Source organism: Helicoverpa armigera, chromosome 19 (assembly GCF_030705265.1).
Source record: "Helicoverpa armigera isolate CAAS_96S chromosome 19, ASM3070526v1, whole genome shotgun sequence".
NCBI classification, from domain to species: Eukaryota; Metazoa; Arthropoda; class Insecta; order Lepidoptera; family Noctuidae; genus Helicoverpa; species Helicoverpa armigera.
The window spans coordinates 3,018,561-3,039,340 of NC_087138.1; the positions used below are offsets into that span (position 1 = coordinate 3,018,561).

General features: G+C 36.7%; 2 protein-coding genes across 6 annotated transcripts in view; one reads left to right on the forward strand and one right to left on the reverse strand.

Moving 5' to 3' along the window:
* Positions 1–7,361: 7,361 nt before the first annotated feature.
* Positions 7,362–18,121, forward strand: LOC110380831 (proteasome subunit alpha type-1). 2 transcript variants are annotated; one of them, XM_049841377.2, is made up of 6 exons: positions 7,362–7,516; positions 7,974–8,224; positions 8,900–9,059; positions 9,565–9,774; positions 11,871–12,056; positions 17,355–18,121. In XM_049841377.2, the coding sequence occupies exons 1-6, from the start codon at positions 7,514–7,516 to the stop codon at positions 17,373–17,375; spliced, it is 831 nt and encodes a 276-aa protein (XP_049697334.1). In that variant the 5' UTR covers positions 7,362–7,513; the 3' UTR covers positions 17,376–18,121. The 2 variants fall into 2 exon arrangements, with proteins under 2 accessions (XP_049697334.1, XP_021196619.3); XM_021340944.3 differs by lacking the exons at positions 7,362–7,516; positions 7,974–8,224; positions 8,900–9,059; positions 9,565–9,774; positions 11,871–12,056 and adding an exon at positions 14,278–16,696.
* Positions 18,122–18,669: 548 nt separating this feature from the next.
* LOC110380829 (ras association domain-containing protein 10) overlaps positions 18,670–20,780 on the reverse strand; it is a 138,578-nt gene continuing 136,467 nt past the window's right edge. For all 4 annotated transcript variants that reach the window (XM_021340946.3, XM_049841339.2, XM_049841338.2 and 1 more), the window contains exon 7: positions 18,670–20,610. In XM_021340946.3, coding sequence (XP_021196621.3) covers positions 19,815–20,610 — 796 coding nt within the window. In that variant the 3' untranslated portion in view covers positions 18,670–19,814. The remainder of the gene's footprint in view (positions 20,611–20,780) is intronic.

The following is a 20,780-nucleotide window of genomic DNA, read 5'->3' on the forward strand; positions in this document are numbered from 1 at the left end:
TCTCAAAATTGACGATTTCAGACTTTAAAGTCCAGATTTCCTCAAGATGTTTTTTTTCACTCTCACAAGCCGACAGTTGCACAAAGCTCCAATAAAGTTAAAGCTTTTTTAAATCTATTGCTGACTCTTTCTTTGTCAACAAGATAAAAAGTGTTAGTAATAAATTTAATGAAGCTTTAATTTTAATGGAGCTTTGTGCAACTGACGGCTAGTCACTAGCGTCCGAAATATAGGTGAGGCGAACCAATGATATGTATGACTCACTTTTTCTACAAATTGTTTGAACCTGGCAAAACAAAAAAGACTAACTTTACAGTGTATGAAAAATGTTGACCTTTAGACGTCACATGTCGAATTCCGACGTGATTATATTTGATGTTCTCCACGAAAACCGTTAGTTCATAGTACTTAGTTTAATTACGAAGTAAAACAATTGCTTGTCTTGAAATCGGACACGCATACTTGTGAAACGCATATTTTTGACTGCTTCGTTGGTCTAGCTGTGGCAAGCGCGGCTGCTGAGCACGAGGTCTCGGGTTAGATTCTTGGGTCGGGCCGAAATCGCTTTGTGGGTTTTAGAAACTTTCACGAAGCAGCACGGAGCCTGGAAGTTGGTGATGGATACACCCGAGCATCGGAGAGCACGTAAATGTCGGTCCTGCACCTGATCTCTCTCCGGTCGTGTCCGATTGCCGTCCCATCGGGCGCAGAGTGAAGGAATAGTGAGTGCACCTGTGTCTGCACAAATGCTTGTGCACTATAACATGTCCTGCGCAGTTGGCTGATCTCCTTACATAAGAATAGCCGCCGTAGCCGATAATCGGCTAAGGGATATCATTTGAGAGGACAGACAGACAATCCCATAAAATAACAGAGAAATGATTCACCCTACATTTCTTAAAACTCCCATTGAAAGAAAATAAGAGGTCACTGAAGTTATAAATCAAATTTATTTGTCACGACTATCATTTTTTACGTAACCAGACATAGTGTAGTCAGAGTCTGACAGAGTCGTCTGACATTTCAGAACGTGGGCAGCTCATTCATGAGTAAACTTGGCAATACTCCAGGATGAATTGATTCTTACTATACTTAAGTGCTGATCTGATGTTATTAATATTGTAATGGAATACTATTAATGTTATAAATATGAAAGTTTGTGGGTTTGTATGTTTGCTTCTCAATCACGCTTTAAATTGTACCTACCTACTCCACTTAAGTAACAAAACTAAAGATAAACAATTTTTATATAACTTTATTTAAAAAGAAAATGAACTAAAATCGATTTAAACAAAGTAATAACAATTCCTTAATATTGAACGATCTTAAGCAGTAGTTTAATTGTTCAATACACAGGTATATACTATGTATTTAATAAACATAAAAAAATCCTATCAAAAAGGTTTACCTTTAGTTGAAATGCCTAGGTACTTACTTACTTAAACGGAGGAATGGAGTGGAGTACTTAAAGGTAATTTTACCCAGGTGCGTCAAGTAGTTCCCTCGCCAAGCAGGTAAAACCGCGTGCAGAAGCTAGTGTAAGACAACTTAACATTAATTTGGTTTTTAATATACCTAAAACGTTAGTCATGACTTAGGTCATATTTTTAGGAATCCTTCTAGATAGGACCTTTATAGTCATCTATTTTTACGTCTATCTATATCTACTTACTAATATTATAAATAGAAAACATTTGTTTGATTGTAACCTAAAGACTCCGAAGCTACTGAACCGATTTGAAAAATTCTTTCACTGTTGAAAAGCTACACTCTATCCGAGTATCATAAGCTATATTTTATCACCGTACGGATAGCAGATCCCACGGAACGCTGGTGAAATCGCGGGAAAACGGCTAGTCTCATAATATTTTTTGATATAGGTCCCATTGTATCCTATTATACTGCCATAACCTAATAAGGCTCGCAGTATTAAAAAAATACACTAGCCTCCATCTTATACCTACATATTTATAATTTTTTGTCGGACAAAAGAAAACTAAAGTCTTCAACTTTATGTAAAAGATAAACTTTAATGCTTGCATATTAGAAACTGCTAGACTGATTTGGATTTTTTTAAGAGTTAGTGCAAATTCTTTATCTGGGTGCGTGGAATATGCAGTTGCCACGGGCCGTAGGTGAATCCGTTGAGGCACATTAATCAATGGTTATAAAAATCTATACTAATATTATAAATAGAAAAACTTTGTTTGTTTGTTTGGTTGAAATGAATAAACTCAAAAACTACTGGACTGATTTTAAATATTTTTTCACTATTAGAAAGCTATATTATCTGCGAGTAACATAGACTATATTTTATCCCGGTGCGGGCAGTAGCTCCCACAGGACGCAGGTGAAACCGCGGGAAAACGGCTAGGTATTAATAATATGAATCTACCTACCTACCTCCCTTCTTTGCCATAGTGATAGGTACATAATATAAGTCTTTACTGCTAAAAAATCCAGCAGATTTAAGTAATTACATAAGTTAAGTCCTGTTTCACTATACAAGGCAACTTTCTTAATAAACTATACTAGGTAATTGACCATTTTGCTAAGGCATAAGGCAGTTTACATACGATGCAACTGTTTTTAAAATCGCTCACGCCGATTTGTATTTGTTCCTTAACGTGATAATCGAGTTACACATATTTTTACAAATATACCCAGGTTCTGTAAATTACAAATACAAAGATCAGGTATTTGGCCGGTATAAAACGTAGGTACTAAAAACTTTAATTGGAATCAAGTTTTTCTTAATAAAAAAATAAATTTCTTTACCGTTTTTTATTTGTCAAAACGAAGTCAAAATGTAAAAAAGCTGCAAAACCTTCAGCTATGCAGTCACCAACCAAAGTTCAGAGCGACCAAATTATTTGACGAAAAAGGTAATTGGGAACTGACCTTTTCTTTTTCACATTTCTAATTTCTAACAAAAAATTGTACATACCGTTTCCAACCAGCCTAAACCCACAGGTTCCTATTACAATACCGTTCTAAATTACGATTGAAGGATGATAATCGTCATAAGTTGGTGTTAGCATCGAGTTCTCGGCGCCTCACGGTCGGAATACGACACTGTGAGGGTACAATATCTAATAAGTAGGGTTACCATACTTCTGTGGACTTACGGGACTTCTTCTTATCGAGTAAGGTGCAGTATTAATCATCGCACAAGTCCTATTGTCAGAATATTGTCACATGGAGCCTGACTGATTCGGCCCAGGAATCGAATCTCAGATCCCGTGCACAAAAGTCGCTCTTGCCACCACCCTAACCAACAGAGAATGGGCAGGCACGGAATTGTCATATTTGAGTAGTGCTCACCAATGTCTTATTACTTGCCCCGTATTCCGATATATAATTTAAAATATGACTGCAAAAAAACAGAAACTCAGCCTGATTATAATAACTGACTGACTTATGATGACAATGTTATAAAAAATAACCTCATTTTCAGTTCACATTTAAAAACTTAAACGTCCCGTATCAATTTCCAATACTTATGGCAACCCTACCAATAAGACATGGTTAACCGAAGACTATGGTTAGGGGCGGTTAAACCTGAAGAATGTGTTTCGTTCACGCCTCCTGAAGTTAAACAATTTGACACCTACTACTGAATTTATCGAACACTAGTATATTCTCGCAGTTTTGCCCGCGTCTCGAAGAAATTAGTACAAGCATCCGTATTGCATGACATACCTATACAAAAACATGACACTTCTTGGCAGTAGGGTAAATAAAAAAACACGAGTAGGTACTTCTTCTACATACATATTATCATCGGCAAGGATATTGAGCCCTGACCTTCACCTGCGCAGAAGTGATTTATTGGTTTATTGCCATAAGTGTACAGTGCGTGCGATCCCCACTCTTCCACCGAGAGCTCATTATCCATGCCGATAACTATACATACGCATAGGTTTACTTAATCGGTTCTAAAGAAACGCCCTGAAAGTTGCCAAAGGTACCTAAAGTCGACAGAAAAAAATATCAAAGTTCTCTAATCCATACTTAGCTTAGATTGTGAATCAAACCCATGATGTTGTGAATTATCTAATAGGGCACCAAAAACCTCTTACCTTTTTGTTGGCATTACAAGTACCTATATTTCGCTGTCTACACCATAACGTGTGGGTTGTAAAAGAAATAGGTATCTTTAACATTTCCCAACAAAAGAAAAACATCAAAACGTTCCACTTAACGTTAAACTACGATAGCAATCAATCAACTTACAAAGCTAAGTGGTATCTCACGAAAAACAGATCAGTGAGTCGGCTCCGTGGTTGCGTGAATCGGAACGCAATGCGGGTACAACTATGTTATTGGAGCATTACTAGTGAAACTCACTCGTTATTTCAGATTATAAATAACTGGCTGATTCTCACAATATTATGGTTACAAAAAAAAGTTTAGTATTCCAGCAACCAAATAAAACTTAGACAGAAGTACCTATATCTGTGCCTTTTACCTACCCTCTCACCTTCTCATACTCTATGCCTACGTTTCATCCTAATCGGTTTAACGATTTTGGTATAAAATCCCGACAGAAAAAGAGTTATTTACTCATATGTGTCTAATATTATGAGTTAGGAAATACATAAGTATTACAATTAAGATTTGTGACTATAACTATTAGGTACTTACGTAGGTCTTGGATATCTAATTTAAAAAGGCATGAATTTTGACGCAACTTTCTATAAACAAGTAACCAAGCCTGCCTACGTAAATCCGTTCAGACGGTAACAAATACAAACTTCAAACTTCCACATTATAGTATTAATGGGTTATGTTATGCGGCTTAATGGGGATATTCCATACTTAACAAGTGCCCAAAGTACACTTCAATCATCTATTTTAAGCCAACCTTTAATTATAGGTATTGATGTTAGCACAAACATATTTCAAACCACACCTGATTTTTTCTGAAAGGCGTGGCGGTAAATAACAATAAATTAATTTATTTTCAAGTAACAAGACTCATAATTGTTAGAAAAACTTACAAACTATGTAGCATGGCTTATTGAAATAAACATTACCTACATTGTAATCACCGCTTTGCCATTCCTTGCGAAATGGCACCGCAATGATTCATGTTTAAGCTGCCCCGCACCCACCCTGCTTCCAAATAATCATGTAAAAACCTCAGATCAAAGAAAATAATCAATTAACTTCTGCGCGAACATCCCTACATTAGGTTGCCCGGATAACTGCGTAGAGGAGGTCAGATAGGCAGTCGCTCCTTGTAATACTCTGGTACTCAGCTGCATCCGCTTAGACTGGAAACCGACCCCAACATAGATGGGAAGAAGGCCCCGGAGATGATGATGATCCGCGAGCATTCCTGATGCACTCCAGAAACGAGGCAGCCCCATCAGCATCCGAAATGCGTTGTTGTATTGAACTCGGAGGGCATTGTACGATTTCTGCATAGGTGTATTTGGCCCACACTTTGCGAGTAGAAGTTCGGACAGTAAGCTTAAAAAAAAGCATGAACCTCTCACATGTTTTGTGGGTTCAATTCTAGGCCAGACAAGTACAAATGCAGAAGTTTGTGTGTGATTAAAGGAAAACATATCGAAGAAACCTGAACTTTAAAAGTCTGAAATCACTAGCCCGCATTGAGCTCTCTGTGTGTGTCTAGATAGGTGCGGTCCAGTAAAACGGCCATTCTATGTGTAGGTACACGCCCTAAGATACGAAAGGTTAAAGTTCGTATTCTCTCCGTGTAAGACACCGTGTCGGCTTATAGTTCATTACTCAAGACCCACACAATGGTGACGAGAGGCGACTGCTCACGTGCACGTCAAATGAAAAGCAGGACTTGTCATGATCATCCTAACTGATGTTCTGGGATATTGTGTGAACGCCAAAATAAAATCTGAGACAATTTTTTTGGTAAGATTCATAAACTTTCGCCCGTCTCAAGGCAGGTACATGGTTTCTATAACTTGGTAAGTATTGGCTTGTGTTTAAACACCACCCAAAAAAGTACCTATTTTACTACCAAAAAAATTCTAAACGGTTACCAAAATGGATAAATGGTCACCAAATGACGTTTCCAAAAATATTATTAGATAAAACCATTTTTTCGTATTATTGACTACTAAAAAAATATATGGACACCTTTAAAATACACTTTAGACCAAATATTATATATTGTCACTACTTAGATGTTACCAATTATGTAATACCATGACTCCTAATTTGGTCATTTTTGTTAGACTAAAAAAGCTAACGATCGCTAGAATAGGTATTTCCCAAATACCAATTAATATACTAGGGTTCCCAAACGTACGTCGCTTATTTATTGTTATATGAATTTGTGTGTAACTCAGTGCGTTTAAAATGTAAGCACGCAACATGCAGCAAGCATGGTTTCCGTCACGGCTCCGGCACTGCGGGGCTCCGGCGGTCCCATGCGAGCTTATCGTCGCAGATGGTTTTCACGCTCACCACCGCAGCTTCGGCTTGCGGGCCGGCGGAGCCGGCCAGCCTCAGCCCCGGCGGCGAGCCTTAAAACTACCTGCGCCTCAGCTCGCAGGCCGCCTCGCCCCTCCGCGCCTACGCGGTTTTGAATTGCACTCTAGGGGTAGGGCAGACCAGACTACGTGGAGTCGGTTTTGCAGCGATTCGTTTTCGTCACTAACTTTTTGGTAGTAATATTAATCTTTTAGTTGGATAGAATTTGGTGACCATTAATCCATTTTGGGAACCAAAAATAATGTTTGTGCGAGATTTGCGATTTTTCTGATGTTATTTTATTTTTTTTGGATCATAACATTATATACTTTAGTGCCCTTTTAATAAAGTCAATTTATTTTTTTTGGAGTTGTTTATTTAATTTGGTGCCTCAGCTTAGAGTCTTAAAAATATTTTTGGTGACCGCCTAAATTATACCCGTAGGTATTGATGTAAGCCAAAAAAGGTTTTTGTTTTGTCAAAAGCTTTTCTTATTTGACTAGTAGAGTCCTCGATGTTTTGTACCTACCTACAATTTGAGTATACCTAATTTTTCTTGAACTAATTTCGACAGCCAATGACCTAAAACAGATTTTCTGTTTATCTTTGGACTTTCTTCTTCTCTGATCTTTGGACCTTCAATAAAATAAAATCCTTACTAAACACAAAATGTAGCGTCTAGTAGCGCCATCTGTTCTGACCTTTAGAAAATGATATAGCGACATCTTGATGCACAATCACACACCAAGCGTAGCGTATACGTATATTTCATACTCACTAAGTTCAGTGTATTATTATTCATTTTACTTTATTACATTATTTAGAAATATTCATTATATCTTTATAGCGAGTAAATAATATAGCAAAAAGGAAATATTATATAAACCGTAGACTAAAAACTCTAACCATAGCTTAAAGATTATTTGCAAGTTTGACAGTTTTTGATGACAATTTAATTTGACATTTCTAATTTCATAGTCATCGTCGGTTTCGTTTGTAGCAAATAAAACTCGATTATTTGTGAATTTTACAGTAAATAGTTACTTTCAAAATGGTAAGCAACTGTTGTCTTATCGGCAAATTCATTTCTTTGAAGATTTGGGATAATTATTATAGATTTAATTACAAAAGAGGTCGATTATGCTCTGTCATTGCGGCTTCATGAAGTGTTTTAATGGCTAGGCGTTTTTGCTATAAACTGTAACGTGATTTCATGTTTCCTAAACCTTTTTGTATATATTTTCAGTCTAAAAATCTATAGCTTCACTTATTTATAGCGTACTTCTTGGTCTTTTGAAATCATAACCCTAAATAAATGTAACTAAAGCATTTACCGCATTTGTTTAGAAGAAAATCATACTTTATGCATTATATTTTGTCTATTTCCTTTATTTCGACCCTAAGACGACCCGCTTACCAGGATTCGCCATTCCAATTTTAAAATTACAAATGTAGGCAAAGAAATCACCATACAGCCAACTTTCATACTAAATGCACAAACCTCTTTACAGTTCAGGAACCAGTATGACAGTGACGTCACAGTCTGGAGCCCCCAGGGTCGTCTCCACCAAGTGGAATATGCTATGGAAGCCGTAAAACTGGGTTCAGCAACCGTAGGCTTGAAGAACAGACAGTTCGCCGTTCTCATAGCTTTGAAAAGGGCTGTGAGTGAGCTGTCGGCTTATCAGAAGAAAATTATCCCTATTGATGAACATATTGGTATCTCTATCTCTGGATTGACTGCTGATGCTAGAATGTTGAGGTGATTATTGTTTTTAGAGGTTTTTTTTACATAAGTATACTTTTACGCAGGGAGGTGTAAGTTCACCAATAACATAAAGATCCATTTTTATTACTACTACTGTTTACTTTGAGATTTGATGGTAAAAGTTTATAGTTGACAATTGTTTTACACAAAATATCTGGTTATAATGTCTAATTAAATGTTTTCTCATATCCATATTGTTTATTACAATCCATAATGTATATAAGGTGAAAATATACAAAGACTGCTACTATTATGGACTCTGTCGGCACAACAAGACACTATTCAGTAGATAGAAAAGCATTCAACATTATGTGAACATCTATAAAATACCTTAACATGTGAATAAATATTTTGAGATATACATATACACATACATATTGTTAGGGGTTTTGGGTGAGATTAAGATAAACTAAGATTGAAGATTATAAGATAACTATATTTCAGTATAAAATGCGAATGCGATAACAACTAAAACTAATGAGGTGAATGAGATGAGATTGAGTAGCGCCCGAAATGCTATCTGAAAACGTGCTACTTGTATTTTTACTTTACCTAAAGTATATACATGTAAAATGTTAAAGGCATACAGTGCTGTTTGCGTATTTTTCTGTCATGTCTATTCTCAATGTTTAAAATCAAATAATTAATTAAATTGTATTCTAATTACAGCCGTTTCATGCGCACCGAGTGTCTGAATCACCAGTATGCTCACGATGCTCCGATGCCGGTCGGCAGACTGATTGGCCTAGTTGGGAATAAGATGCAGATCTGTACGCAGAGGTACGATAAGAGACCCCTCGGCGTTGGACTGTTGGTTGCTGGTTATGATGTAAGTATAATCCTTGTAAACGCCAAACTTAATTACTTCTCTAGTTTCATATTCATATTATTTATTTGCATTCCACAATGTAATGTGTAGGTATTACAATTTGGCTTAGAGCTAGGTACAATTGTGGACCCTGTAGGGCACAGCAAGTTTCTGTCACCAGTTTTACCCGGATAACAAGTAAACTGTAGCCTTATTCAATAAATGGCCTATCACTGAAATAATTTAACCAGTAGTTCCTGAGATTTGCTCTTTCAAACAAAGAAACTCTTCAGCTTTATAACATCAGTTAGGACTCCTACCATTATTTATTATTGCTAGCATGCTGCATTGATTGACTTGAAATTTTGCAGGGTGTTAAATAGTACATGTTTCGATTTTATTTTCCTCGGGTCGTGAACAAAGTCAAAAAGTACAGTGGAGTCGACATTTATCTAAAATATTTAAAAGTAATCTTTATTTTTTCTGCCATTTTGTTTAACTGTTAAAGAATTTCATGTAATTCCAGGACCAAGGACCCCACATTTACCAAACGTGCCCCTCAGCGAACTTCTTCGACTGCCGTGCTATGGCCATCGGTGCTCGTTCCCAATCAGCCAGGACGTACCTTGAGAAGCACCTGTCTAGCTTCATGGACTGTGACCTTCAGGAGTTGGTGGCCCATGGCTTACGTGCTCTGAGAGATACTTTGCCTAACGAAGTGGATCTTAACACTAAGGTAAAGTTTCTGTATATTTTAAACACTAGCTTCTGCCAGCGGTTTCACCCGCATCCCGTGGGAACTACTTCCCGTACCGGGATAAAAAGTAGCCTATAGCCTTCCTCGATAAATGGGCTATCTAACACTGAAAGAAATTTTCAAATCGGACCAGTAGTTCCTGAGATTAGCGCGTTCAAACAAACAAACAAACAAACTCTTCAGCTTTATAATATTAGTATAGATTGGCTCTGTGTGGGATAATTTACTTTTATAGAATTTTTTTGGGTATGATTTAAGCTGTCACCAATTTAATTCATTTTGTGTTTCTTAAATAATAGGATTTGCCCTCAAAATAGTAGATTTGTCACCAAAATGGTGTCACCAAACAATATAAAATCAATTCCACAATAAATTACCGAAAATCATGGAGATATGGAGTCAAGTACCAAATAAATGGTTTTGTATGTATTATAATAGGTTTGTCCTAATAGTTTTTAAGCAAACTAATTTAAAGAGATCACCAATAAATCATATATTATATCACTAGATTTCATGAAGGTCTAAAAATGTAGGGTGGTCGTCGTCATCCTTTCAACCAAAAGAGTCTACTACTTAACTGGCCATGTGCCTCCCCCAAGGGTCTTAATTTTCACAGGTAGTATAAATATATTTAAATTAAATTTCTAGCTGAATAGTAAATAAAACACTTAATTAAAGTCAAAATAATCAATATTTATTGTTAAAAATAACAATCACTGAATAATCAGCGCTGGTAATATGCTTGCACTTATAATTTTTGTAAAACGCAGGGCAGTTGCATTTTCCATGATTTTCCGCGCATCGTATGATCGTACCTACAACCAACCTACAACCCATTCGTTGTCGTCCTTCCCTTCCTCTTCCCTTTGAACATATTTTCATTAAAATTATAAACTGATGTATTAAATTGGTAACGAATACATTATTTTAATAACTGAACGAAATAAAATTTAACTACTGTATTGTTGACAAAATAACAAATAAAAAGGAGTTGCAGTCAGGGATCGATTAATCGATTTATTTGTTGACAGATCTACCATTTTGAGCAACAAGCTATTATTTCAGTAATAAAACTATTATTATAAGAACTAAGTTTATATTCATGTAATGCACTACAATTTTATTAGTAATCCATCTCATATTTTACACATTATATTAACAATAATTTGGTAATTCATACCTGGGAACACTCTTTGTTTATCTGAGAACGAAAATATTTCGTGGCGATAGATCTATTTATTAGGTGATACAACTTGATGACAAATATAAATTTTGGTGACAAAAAATATAGTACCCAATTTTTTTTTCTTGTCATTACAATATCATTGACCATAAGATACAATTGAAATATACAATTATCCTATTTGTGTCCAATGGAATGTTATTATACCTACTTATGTTGGTTTTTAGTAAATACCTACTTTTCAATATTAATTTTGAATCTAGGGGTTGCCTGTATTTACAATTAATAATTTGTACCAAGGAGATAACCAGATGGCCAGATTCCAATAGTGTGCGAGACTTTTACCACAGTGTTATGTACACAAATATTTTTTGTGATCATCTTGTTTTAGCAAACGGTCAAAAATTGAGCGCGAACAATTCTAAAATGTCCACGACACTTTTCTGTGCATGTTTACCTTCAATGCTAAGGGCCTTACTACAAAAACTTTAAACCCTGTTTTACACTTATCTAATAAAATTTTGGCTGCAAAATGAACCATATGTCAACGTCATAATTTGTCATTTTTTTAGACAAGGCATAAAATGGCGTTTAAAAGTTTTTGTGGTAAGACAGTAATAGTCTAATTTCACACATCATCCTCATCCTCCGAGCCTTTTTCCCAACTATGTTGGTGTCGGCTTCCAGTCTAACCAGATGTGGCTGGGTACCAGTGCTTTACAAGGAGCGACTGCCCTGTCTGACCCCTCAACCCAGTTACCCGGGCAACCTAATAACCCTTGGTTGGACTTGTGTCAGACTTACTGGCTTCTGACTACCCGTAATGACTGCCAATGATGTTCTATGACTGCCGGGACCTACAGTTTAACGTGTTTATGACATCTTTTTACAGAACGTGTCAATAGCAATCGTTGGGCCGAAGACACCTCTCCGTATAGCTGATGAGGAGGAACTGGCTCGGTTCCTGACCCTCGTGGAAGGTGAGGAGAGGAGGGGCGGCGGCGCCAGCGCCACGGGCGATGCCGGAGCACCCGCAGACCGCGACCGTGACGCGCCGGGGGACGAGCCACAGGCCGCGGTAAGTCTATTAACGTCAGAATTTTTAAAACAACCTTCTGGGGCCCGATTCTCCTATACTTAAGCGTCATACGATTCACGTTCGACTGAGATCCAATCCCGACTCAATTACGATTCAAGGCGTATGTGGCATTCCGCTTTGAAATAAACGTTTTTATCCTTTTCTGTCATTCAATAATAAATCATTTTGTCTGCAAATGATTTACGATTGCAATATGATTGTAGAGCAAACTACCGTATAGATAGACCAAAATCACCAAAATAGCAGACCAATCGCAAACCAATCGAATGTCGTTGGAACACGATTGGTCTTATATATTAGTAGCAGAATGCCCGATATGGTTAAAACTGCTATTGCGATCATATTGCGATTCAATTTCTATTCGAATTTTGACATTATTAACTTAGGAGAATCGGGCCCCTGTTTAGCCTTTTAAGGTCCTAATTGCACTGACATTATAAACATCTGTTTTTCTTAAAACAACTGCTTACTTTGAAAGTTGAACGTAAATATTCATAGTGAACAGTAAGAAAACTGATGTTTATGTTATCGGAGAACTTGGGCTTAAGGGTGAACATAAACTTTACTGTAAAATAGCTTATGTACTGCAAATAGGGTAGTATATCCAGATAAATGAAATAAGGCATTATTTAATTTAGCTGGATTTAAATTAGTCTCATGACTATTCGGATACTAAAGCTATATCACTCTAAAAGTTCATCAGAATGTGAACTTTTCGGGTGAAATTAAAAAGTAACAATAGTTTATACTTGTATATGTCTTACTATACTACTATGTCTTACTGTTCTTACAAACTTTACTTACCAATCTACTACTACTTACTTACCAATCTTTGGTATCAAGTAGACATAAAGTCATGCAATAATGTACCTAAACCGTCCATAGTCTATGCTCGGTACTTCCCCTAAAATTGTAACTGCCATCATGAATGTAGGTAATAAAAGATAGGGTCTCACCGAGCGGCTATCAGGTTACACGGGTACCTAGGTTAAGGAGGTCAGACAGGTACAGTCAAAGTCAAAATCATTAAATATGTATAAATATTGTGTATTTGTGTAGTAGGTACTAACATAGTTTATAAGTATAATTGTTACTAACACTATGAGTCATGTTGCTCGAAATAAATGTTTAAATAAATAAAATAAATTAAATAATTAAGCTAATAAGATTAGCACTTTTTCACGTCAATATGTACTTAGTACATCACCTCAAAATACCCCCTTTCACCACTTCCTAGAGTTATGACAGTCACTCCGTAAAACACTAGTACAAAAAATTTGGTGAGACTGGAAGCCGACTGTAAAATATTTTAGGAAGGCGTTTTATAGGCAGATGAAATGGAGTTACTAAGAGATAGGTTAATTTTATATTAATTTGCTAACGTTCTATAATTATGACTAAAAACAAAAAAAATAAACGATATCCAATGATAACAAAAGAAAGACGGGTATTTATTATTTATCTACTTATTTTGAAGTCATCATGCCTATTAAGTATCTTCAATACAGTATTATTAAAATGTACAAAAACAATGTACGATAGATAAGCGAACCCGGGCCATAAACTTGTTAGTAAATAAGAAAGCGATAAGAAATGCTTAAGTACTTGTTACAAATTGCCCATCCGTTATCAAATGACACCAGTCGAGGGTCAATTTAAACTCACTCCATGTCGTAGTCATAATACAAAATAAGGCCATTCGTAAAACTTCTAGAAATGTCTGACTTTTGTATTTACGGTGACTTGCACTATTTAACTATATTCAGATAACAAATTTCAGCTGTCAAATCGCCGATTTGACCAATGGGCGTCAAGTATACGACTGGTTATAGTTTTGGTTATTATTATGGTTAAATGGTGCAACTCTGGGTATCAAAAAAAATTATTTCAATGAAAAATATATATATTTCACAGAATATTATCACTGGAATTTCAATTTAAATTTGGGAAAAAAAAACATTTTTAGGTTTTTAATAAAACTTTTTGAATAGTCGCAATGTCATCTCATGACGTTTATTTTTGTCATCTGAACATTCAATCGGAAAATATTAAAATAATTATTAATTTGCTTTGTATATTTTATTATTACTTATCTTTCTTATTGCACAATAAATTAACAAATATTTAAAAAATAACCTGAGTACCGCGGAGTAACATAAATCTGGGAGTTTCGTAACTATCGCAATATTGTACTAAAAGTGCTACATGTACAATAAGATTAAACAACTGCTTTTGCCGGGCACAGTAGGACTCCGGTAGCGTCATGTGGCGGTCCACTGTATTCACGCTCTCACTATGTGCGCTCGCGGCGTCTCTCAACCTAGAACATTTAGACCCAACGAAACTACAGACCGTAGCACCCCCTGAGGTCCAAGAACAAGCAGCCTTAGAAGTTATCAGAGGATATTTGCAACAAGTAACGGTCGAAATAGATCCGTCTTTATTCGTCAACAAGAAAGACTCGTTCCATATAAAAACGCGCGGAGGACAACTCAACATTAAAGCGAGCACAGGAGTGGCTGCTGTCTGGGGTTTCAACTATTACCTGAAGAAGTACTGCAAGAGCCAGGTGGAATGGCAGACCAAGAACGTCAGGATACCAGACCCGCTGCCCGAGGTCAATGAAGTAGTAATCGCTAATGACAGATTCAGATACTACCAAAATGTTTGTACCGCGTCTTATAGCTTCGTTTGGTGGAACATCTATGACTGGAGGGCGCATGTGGAGTGGATGGCCCTCAATGGCATCAACCTGGCTCTGGCCCCCGTAGCTCAGGAGGCTGCCTGGTCGCGAGTCTACCAACAGATCGGAATGACACAAGAAGAAATAGATAAACACTTCACTGGCCCAGCATTCTTGTCTTGGCTCCGAATGGGCAACGTACACGGCTGGGGAGGCCCCTTGCCAAAGTCCTGGCATGAGAAACAAACGGAAATTCAAAATGACATTATCAAGAGAATGCGCAATCTTGGAATTATTTACGTTTTGCCTACTTTCAACGGTCACGTTCCAGTGTCATTGCCGAAATATTATCCCAATAGCACTTATTATAGAGTAGATCAGTGGAACAAATTCGATAGTACATACTGCTGCGATTTTTTCCTCGATCCATTTGATCCTTTGTTTACGGCCATAGGAAAAATGTTTTTGAAAGAAATCACTAGAGACGTGCCCCCAAGTCACATATACACAGCTGATCCTTTTAACGAAGTCAAAGTGTCACAATTTTCAACGTCATTCGTTCAAGAGACAGCGAAACAAATTTACAAGACTATTTCGGAATTTGATGAAGACGCAGTATGGCTTCTTCAAAATTGGATGTTTGTTGACACTCCTCTTTTTTGGCCTTTAAAGAGAGTGGAAGCTTTTATTACTTCTGTACCAAATGGTAGGATGCTTATACTGGACCTCCAGTCAGAGCAGTGGCCTCAGTATGATCTGTATCAAATGTATTTCGGACAACCTTTCATCTGGTGCATGCTGCACAACTTCGGAGGCACCCTTGGCATGTTTGGCAACATGGTGACTATAAACAAAAACGTTTACGAGGCGAGGTTGCAGACGAATAGCACTATGATCGGCATAGGTCTCACGCCTGAAGGCATCAACCAGAATTATGTGGTTTATGACTTAATGTTGGAGTCCGCCTGGCGACAATCTCCCGTGCGAGACCTTGACGCGTGGGTCGCTGACTATGCGGAGCGACGATATGGTTGCAAATCGGCTGCCGAAGCTTGGAAGTATTTGCTCAAAAGTGTTTACAGTTTTAACGGAATCAACCGAGTGAGGGGCAAGTACGTCGTCACTAGAAGGCCTAGCTTTAAATTAAAACCTTGGGCTTGGTACAGAAGCTACGATTTATTCGAGGCGTTTAGGCACCTAGTCTACATTGACGATGACAATTGTAGCTCTGATGGTTTTTGGTATGATGTTGTCGACGTGACGCGCCAAGCACTTCAATACAGAGTGGAACAACTTTATGTGAACGTCGTCAATGACAGACTCACGAATACTTTCATATTCGACGCGTCCATCAAGCGATTCCTCGATGCGCTTAGCGATATGGGGAGTATACTAAATGAAAATGAACATTTTTCGGCTTATAAATGGTTCCAAAAGGCCAGAAGTTTAGGAAATAGCTCAGATGAAGCTGATTTGTACGAACTAAACGCGCGCAACCAGATTACCTTATGGGGACCAAACGGAGAGATTTCTGACTACGCATGCAAACAGTGGGATGACTTACTAAAATACTACTACTATTTTAGATGGTCAACTTTTCTAAGTGCTGCATTGAAAGCGAAGCAGAATGGTGAAGATTTTAATGAAAAAGCTACGCGTCGAGTCGTGACGTCTGATGTGGAAATACCATTTGTTACCACCCGGACCAATTATTATCTTGGAACAACTAGATCATTATCTTCTACTCTAGATATGGCCAAAAGTTTGTATAGAAAGTGGGCGCTAGCTCCCGACGTTGAAGACTTGCCGATTGTCATAATCAAGCCGGATAATGGTAGTGGAATGAATGTGGAAGAAGTGAGCCCCAATTGCGAAACTCCAAGTGTTATAATAGTCTCTACCACGCCTGTTAATTAATATTGACGTATATTTGATTGTGAGTGTATTTCTAACATTACAAGTTGATTTACCTATGCGCTGTCCCTCTAAATATTATCTCAGCATCTGCCTAGCCATATGCACAATAATGTGGGGACGGCTTCCAGTCTAACTGGATGCAGCTGAGTACTAGTGTTTTACAAGGAGCGATTGCCTACTTGACTTCTTAAACCCAGTTACCAAGGCAACCCAATACCCCTCGGTAAGACTGGTTGTCAGATTTTTTGGTATCTGACTACCCGTAACGACTGTCAAAGATGATTATATTTACCTCTATATTTTGGCATGGTGTATGGCTTGCAGGTATTGGGTACATAAATTACAAAAAGTTACCATGCTTAAGCAACCTTTAGCAAAACGAATCGTTTATTGTTAATAAGATTCAGGCAATAGTAATGAATGCATTGTGTAACTTAATTACTAATCTCATAATAAGATTTTTTTTACAAATACGATGTTCAAGCTGACTTTTTTATCTGAATATGTAAAAAAACATCTGTGCACTTTGCTAATTATATTTATTCCGTACTTTCAAAATCGTTTCATTCCCCCATTTTACTTAAAAAAAAAACCTACCCTTAAAATTCGCACTACACGCGTTCTCACTATTAGGTAAAAAAAAACATGTCTACAGCAGTTTTTATTTCATATTTCAGGTGGCAATGGACACGGAGTAAACGAGGAACGTCTCAAAGGTGAAGACAGCACTGATGTGACCATGGCCGACGAGATCAACTGTCACCGTTACCATGGCAACCCAGCTGTCGCCATCTTTAAACGAGCTGTCATTCAGCATCTCCCTTCTTTTACGTCACTTAAAGAATTGCCTTGGCCAGTGTTAAGGCTGATTTTAGCGTAGGATCTTGTGGAAACCCGTTCATTCATAATCAGCCTTTTTTTTCCTGAACACAGGCCTCTTTTCTTTCAGAGAAAGAATGAGCTTTCTTCACCACTCTTGCTTGGTTACTGAGGGGTTTCTGCCACCGAAGGCGCTTTATATGCGTCAAAATTATTAATTTATTTGTTGTTGTAAATTGAATTACAACGAGCCACTGTTTCCATCGTGATTTACCGGGAAATTATGCCCTCTTGTTTATTTGCACTTCACAACTGTGGCATTTAAGGAGCAGTATTTCGAAAATAGGTTATTAAAAAATAAATAAAACCAAAAATATGCAGAGAAATACGATTCGAGTATGTATTTTGACAGTTCGTTGGACCTGTCGCAACAGTGCTGCCATCTCACGTTAGAAAACCCTCATTAGAATGTTTCACAGTTAAGAAGCCATGAAAAACTAAACGTGGTGTAAATTGAAATCCTACTGAAGTATTTTACCTTAACACTGGCCAAGGCAAAATTAACGAAAACGGTCGCATTTTCTTATTTTTTTCTATATATTCAATAAATCTTTTGCTTTAATTATTATGTTGTTTTAATTAAAATGTTTCTTCCATTGGAGGCACTAGATATTTCAACGGATTTCTTTATTATTCCTATCCGTTTTACAATTAAAAATTGAGTTTTGGTAAAGCCTCATACAAATTATGTACTTACCTACAAAGGATAGATTAAGCTAAGCAAAACTGTATTTTTTCCTTCCATTGGTTTCTTATGGTATTTAAGATTAAAAAATATTAATGGAAAGATTTGAAAACTCTAGTCTACTATTTGCTAGTTTTATTTTTGCTGTAGGTAAGAACAATAATTTTCTTCGGAGATGAATTTCTTGAAAATAACTTAAAAAATCGACCATGACAATATATAATTCAAATGTGAGCGTAGGTACAGTCAACTTCAGGTAAGTGGTAATAGTTTTATAGGAAAATTGTACTTATCACTATTGAGTTAAGGAGCATGACAGTTACCACTAATATGCAGTTTACTGTACATGTTATTATCAGGCGACAAGCACGCAGGTCCCTAACTTAAAAAGTGGCAAAACCTTTGTAAATAAAACAAATTCATCTTTATAATCGTTGTATATTTTGCAATATGTACACTTATATAAACATTGTTATAATCATATACTTTTTAACAACTAGATTGGGATGGTTCACAGAAAATAATATTGCTCATTTAAAGGTAGCTATTGTTCAAAATTGGATAACCAAAACTTGAAATAGATTTTTTTTAAATAGCCACAAATCATTTATTATTATTAAAATAAACAAGATGAAATTCTGACATCTGAAGCTATTTAGTATCTCAACCATTTTGGTTTTGGCCTGTTATAAACCTGTAATAACTTATTCTGCGTTATGGAAAGGCAAATTTTGTGTCGTTAATAAATCTGACTAGGCTAAATATTAAAACGTATTGTGATTGGTGGTTTTCATACATATTTGGTATTCGAATTAAATATAAGTATCATTACTTATTAAATAACAAACACTAACTGTGTTAAGTTAGCACCATTTAATCTAAAGTAAGGGATTATTTCGGAGATCTAAATTTGGGTCTTAATATAGGTAACTGGGTTGAGGAGGTCAGATAGGCAGTCGCTCCTTGTAAAATACTGGTAGGTACCTACTCAACTGCATCCTAACATATTTGTAAAAAGGCTCGGCAGATGATTGCAAACTATGATGCAGTTGGTAAGGAATTCTAATACAGCTTTTTATGTCTATCATGTATTTTATTTCAAGGAATTGGGAAAAGAAACTCCCATATTAGTTCAAAAGATGATGATAGTAAATAAAAATTAGCTTCTTTCAAATATATTCTTATATTAAGAGTCCTAATTTTGGTTTACATTAGGTAGGTAAGTAGCACCACTTATTGTCGTTGTACCTTAAATATAACAATATAAAATATCAGATACATGCGTGTAAATATGTATAGGTAAATTAATCTAAACACTTAAATAACATAAGGATTGCAATTTATGTTTTATTTAACTTATTAATTTCAGTACAACATTATCCGTTTTGCTCGGGTTTCATTTTGTTTCAAAACAAAAATGTTTAACATTATGCCTCTAATTTTGTTCGTCATCTCCAATTTTTATATGTACTTCTCTCATTGACATTTCCAAAATAATCTTACAACTAGTTACAACAATATGGTAATTTGAAAATAATATCTTTGGGACAATAATTCCGATTTTAAACCTATGTCATACCAACGTATCTAGGACATATCCCGTGGTCCCACAATTGAAAGGTTGGTCTAAGTTAGTTTGGTCTAAAACAGGTACGTAACTGTCTTGGAGTAAAATGGGCTGACGACTCGACGCTTCATTTAACTGTCTCTCTAGAACGGAATTCTGCAATTCCTCTTCTTCTAACTCCAATGTCAATTCATCAAGAAGTTTCATTCTGTGTTCTATTTCATTGTCAGCTTTTGCCAATTCCACAGCGTTATCTTGCATCTCTTTAGCCGTACTCATTAACTCCTGCTCAATTTTATCTAGCAGCATCGTCACTTGTGAAACATTCTCACAACTGTAAGCTTTATTTTCATCCATGTACCTTTTGACCTTCGCTGTTAGTCTCACTACCAATTCTTCTTCGCGGTGTAGTCTTTTGTTTATTATCGCTAGCTTTTCTAACATTTCGATTTCTTCCCTTATTCTTGATAGTTCGTCGGCTGATGCTTCAGAATCTGTGTCGTTTTGCGTTTGCATGAGTCTTTCGGAATTTACTTGGCAGATGTCTGTGAGTTCTTTTGTGAAGTAGTGTTCTCTCATTAAGTGTCGTTCTCGTCTGGACTTGTGTTTCGTATGTCGTCTGGGTGGGGTTCCACTGCCTACGCCTACTCCACTGTCGCTGTTCCCAGCTTGACTGTCGTTGACCTCGCTGCACCTGCCCAGGTCTCGAAGGTAGGATTCCAGCAGGTAGTTCGTGCCATGCTTCTCCATGCGGTTTTTGTGGGTCTGGTCTTCTAGGTGGTCGATGAGTTTTTCTTGTTCTCTGCAATGGAAGGTGGGAATTTTATCAGACTTTCATGTCATTAACTCGTTAATGGCATCTAGGTGTTTAGAAGTTATTCGAATTTTGCAAATTCTATAAAAGCTTATTGTATAAAATGACTTGATTTAGTATTGTTATGTATCTGACAGTCTCTAAGAACTACGTGGATT

Bases quoted from the DNA above. Each gene is read 5' to 3' on its own strand.
- LOC110380831 (XM_021340944.3), top strand. From the start codon at position 14,341: ATGTGGCGGTCCACTGTATTCACGCTCTCACTATGTGCGCTCGCGGCG.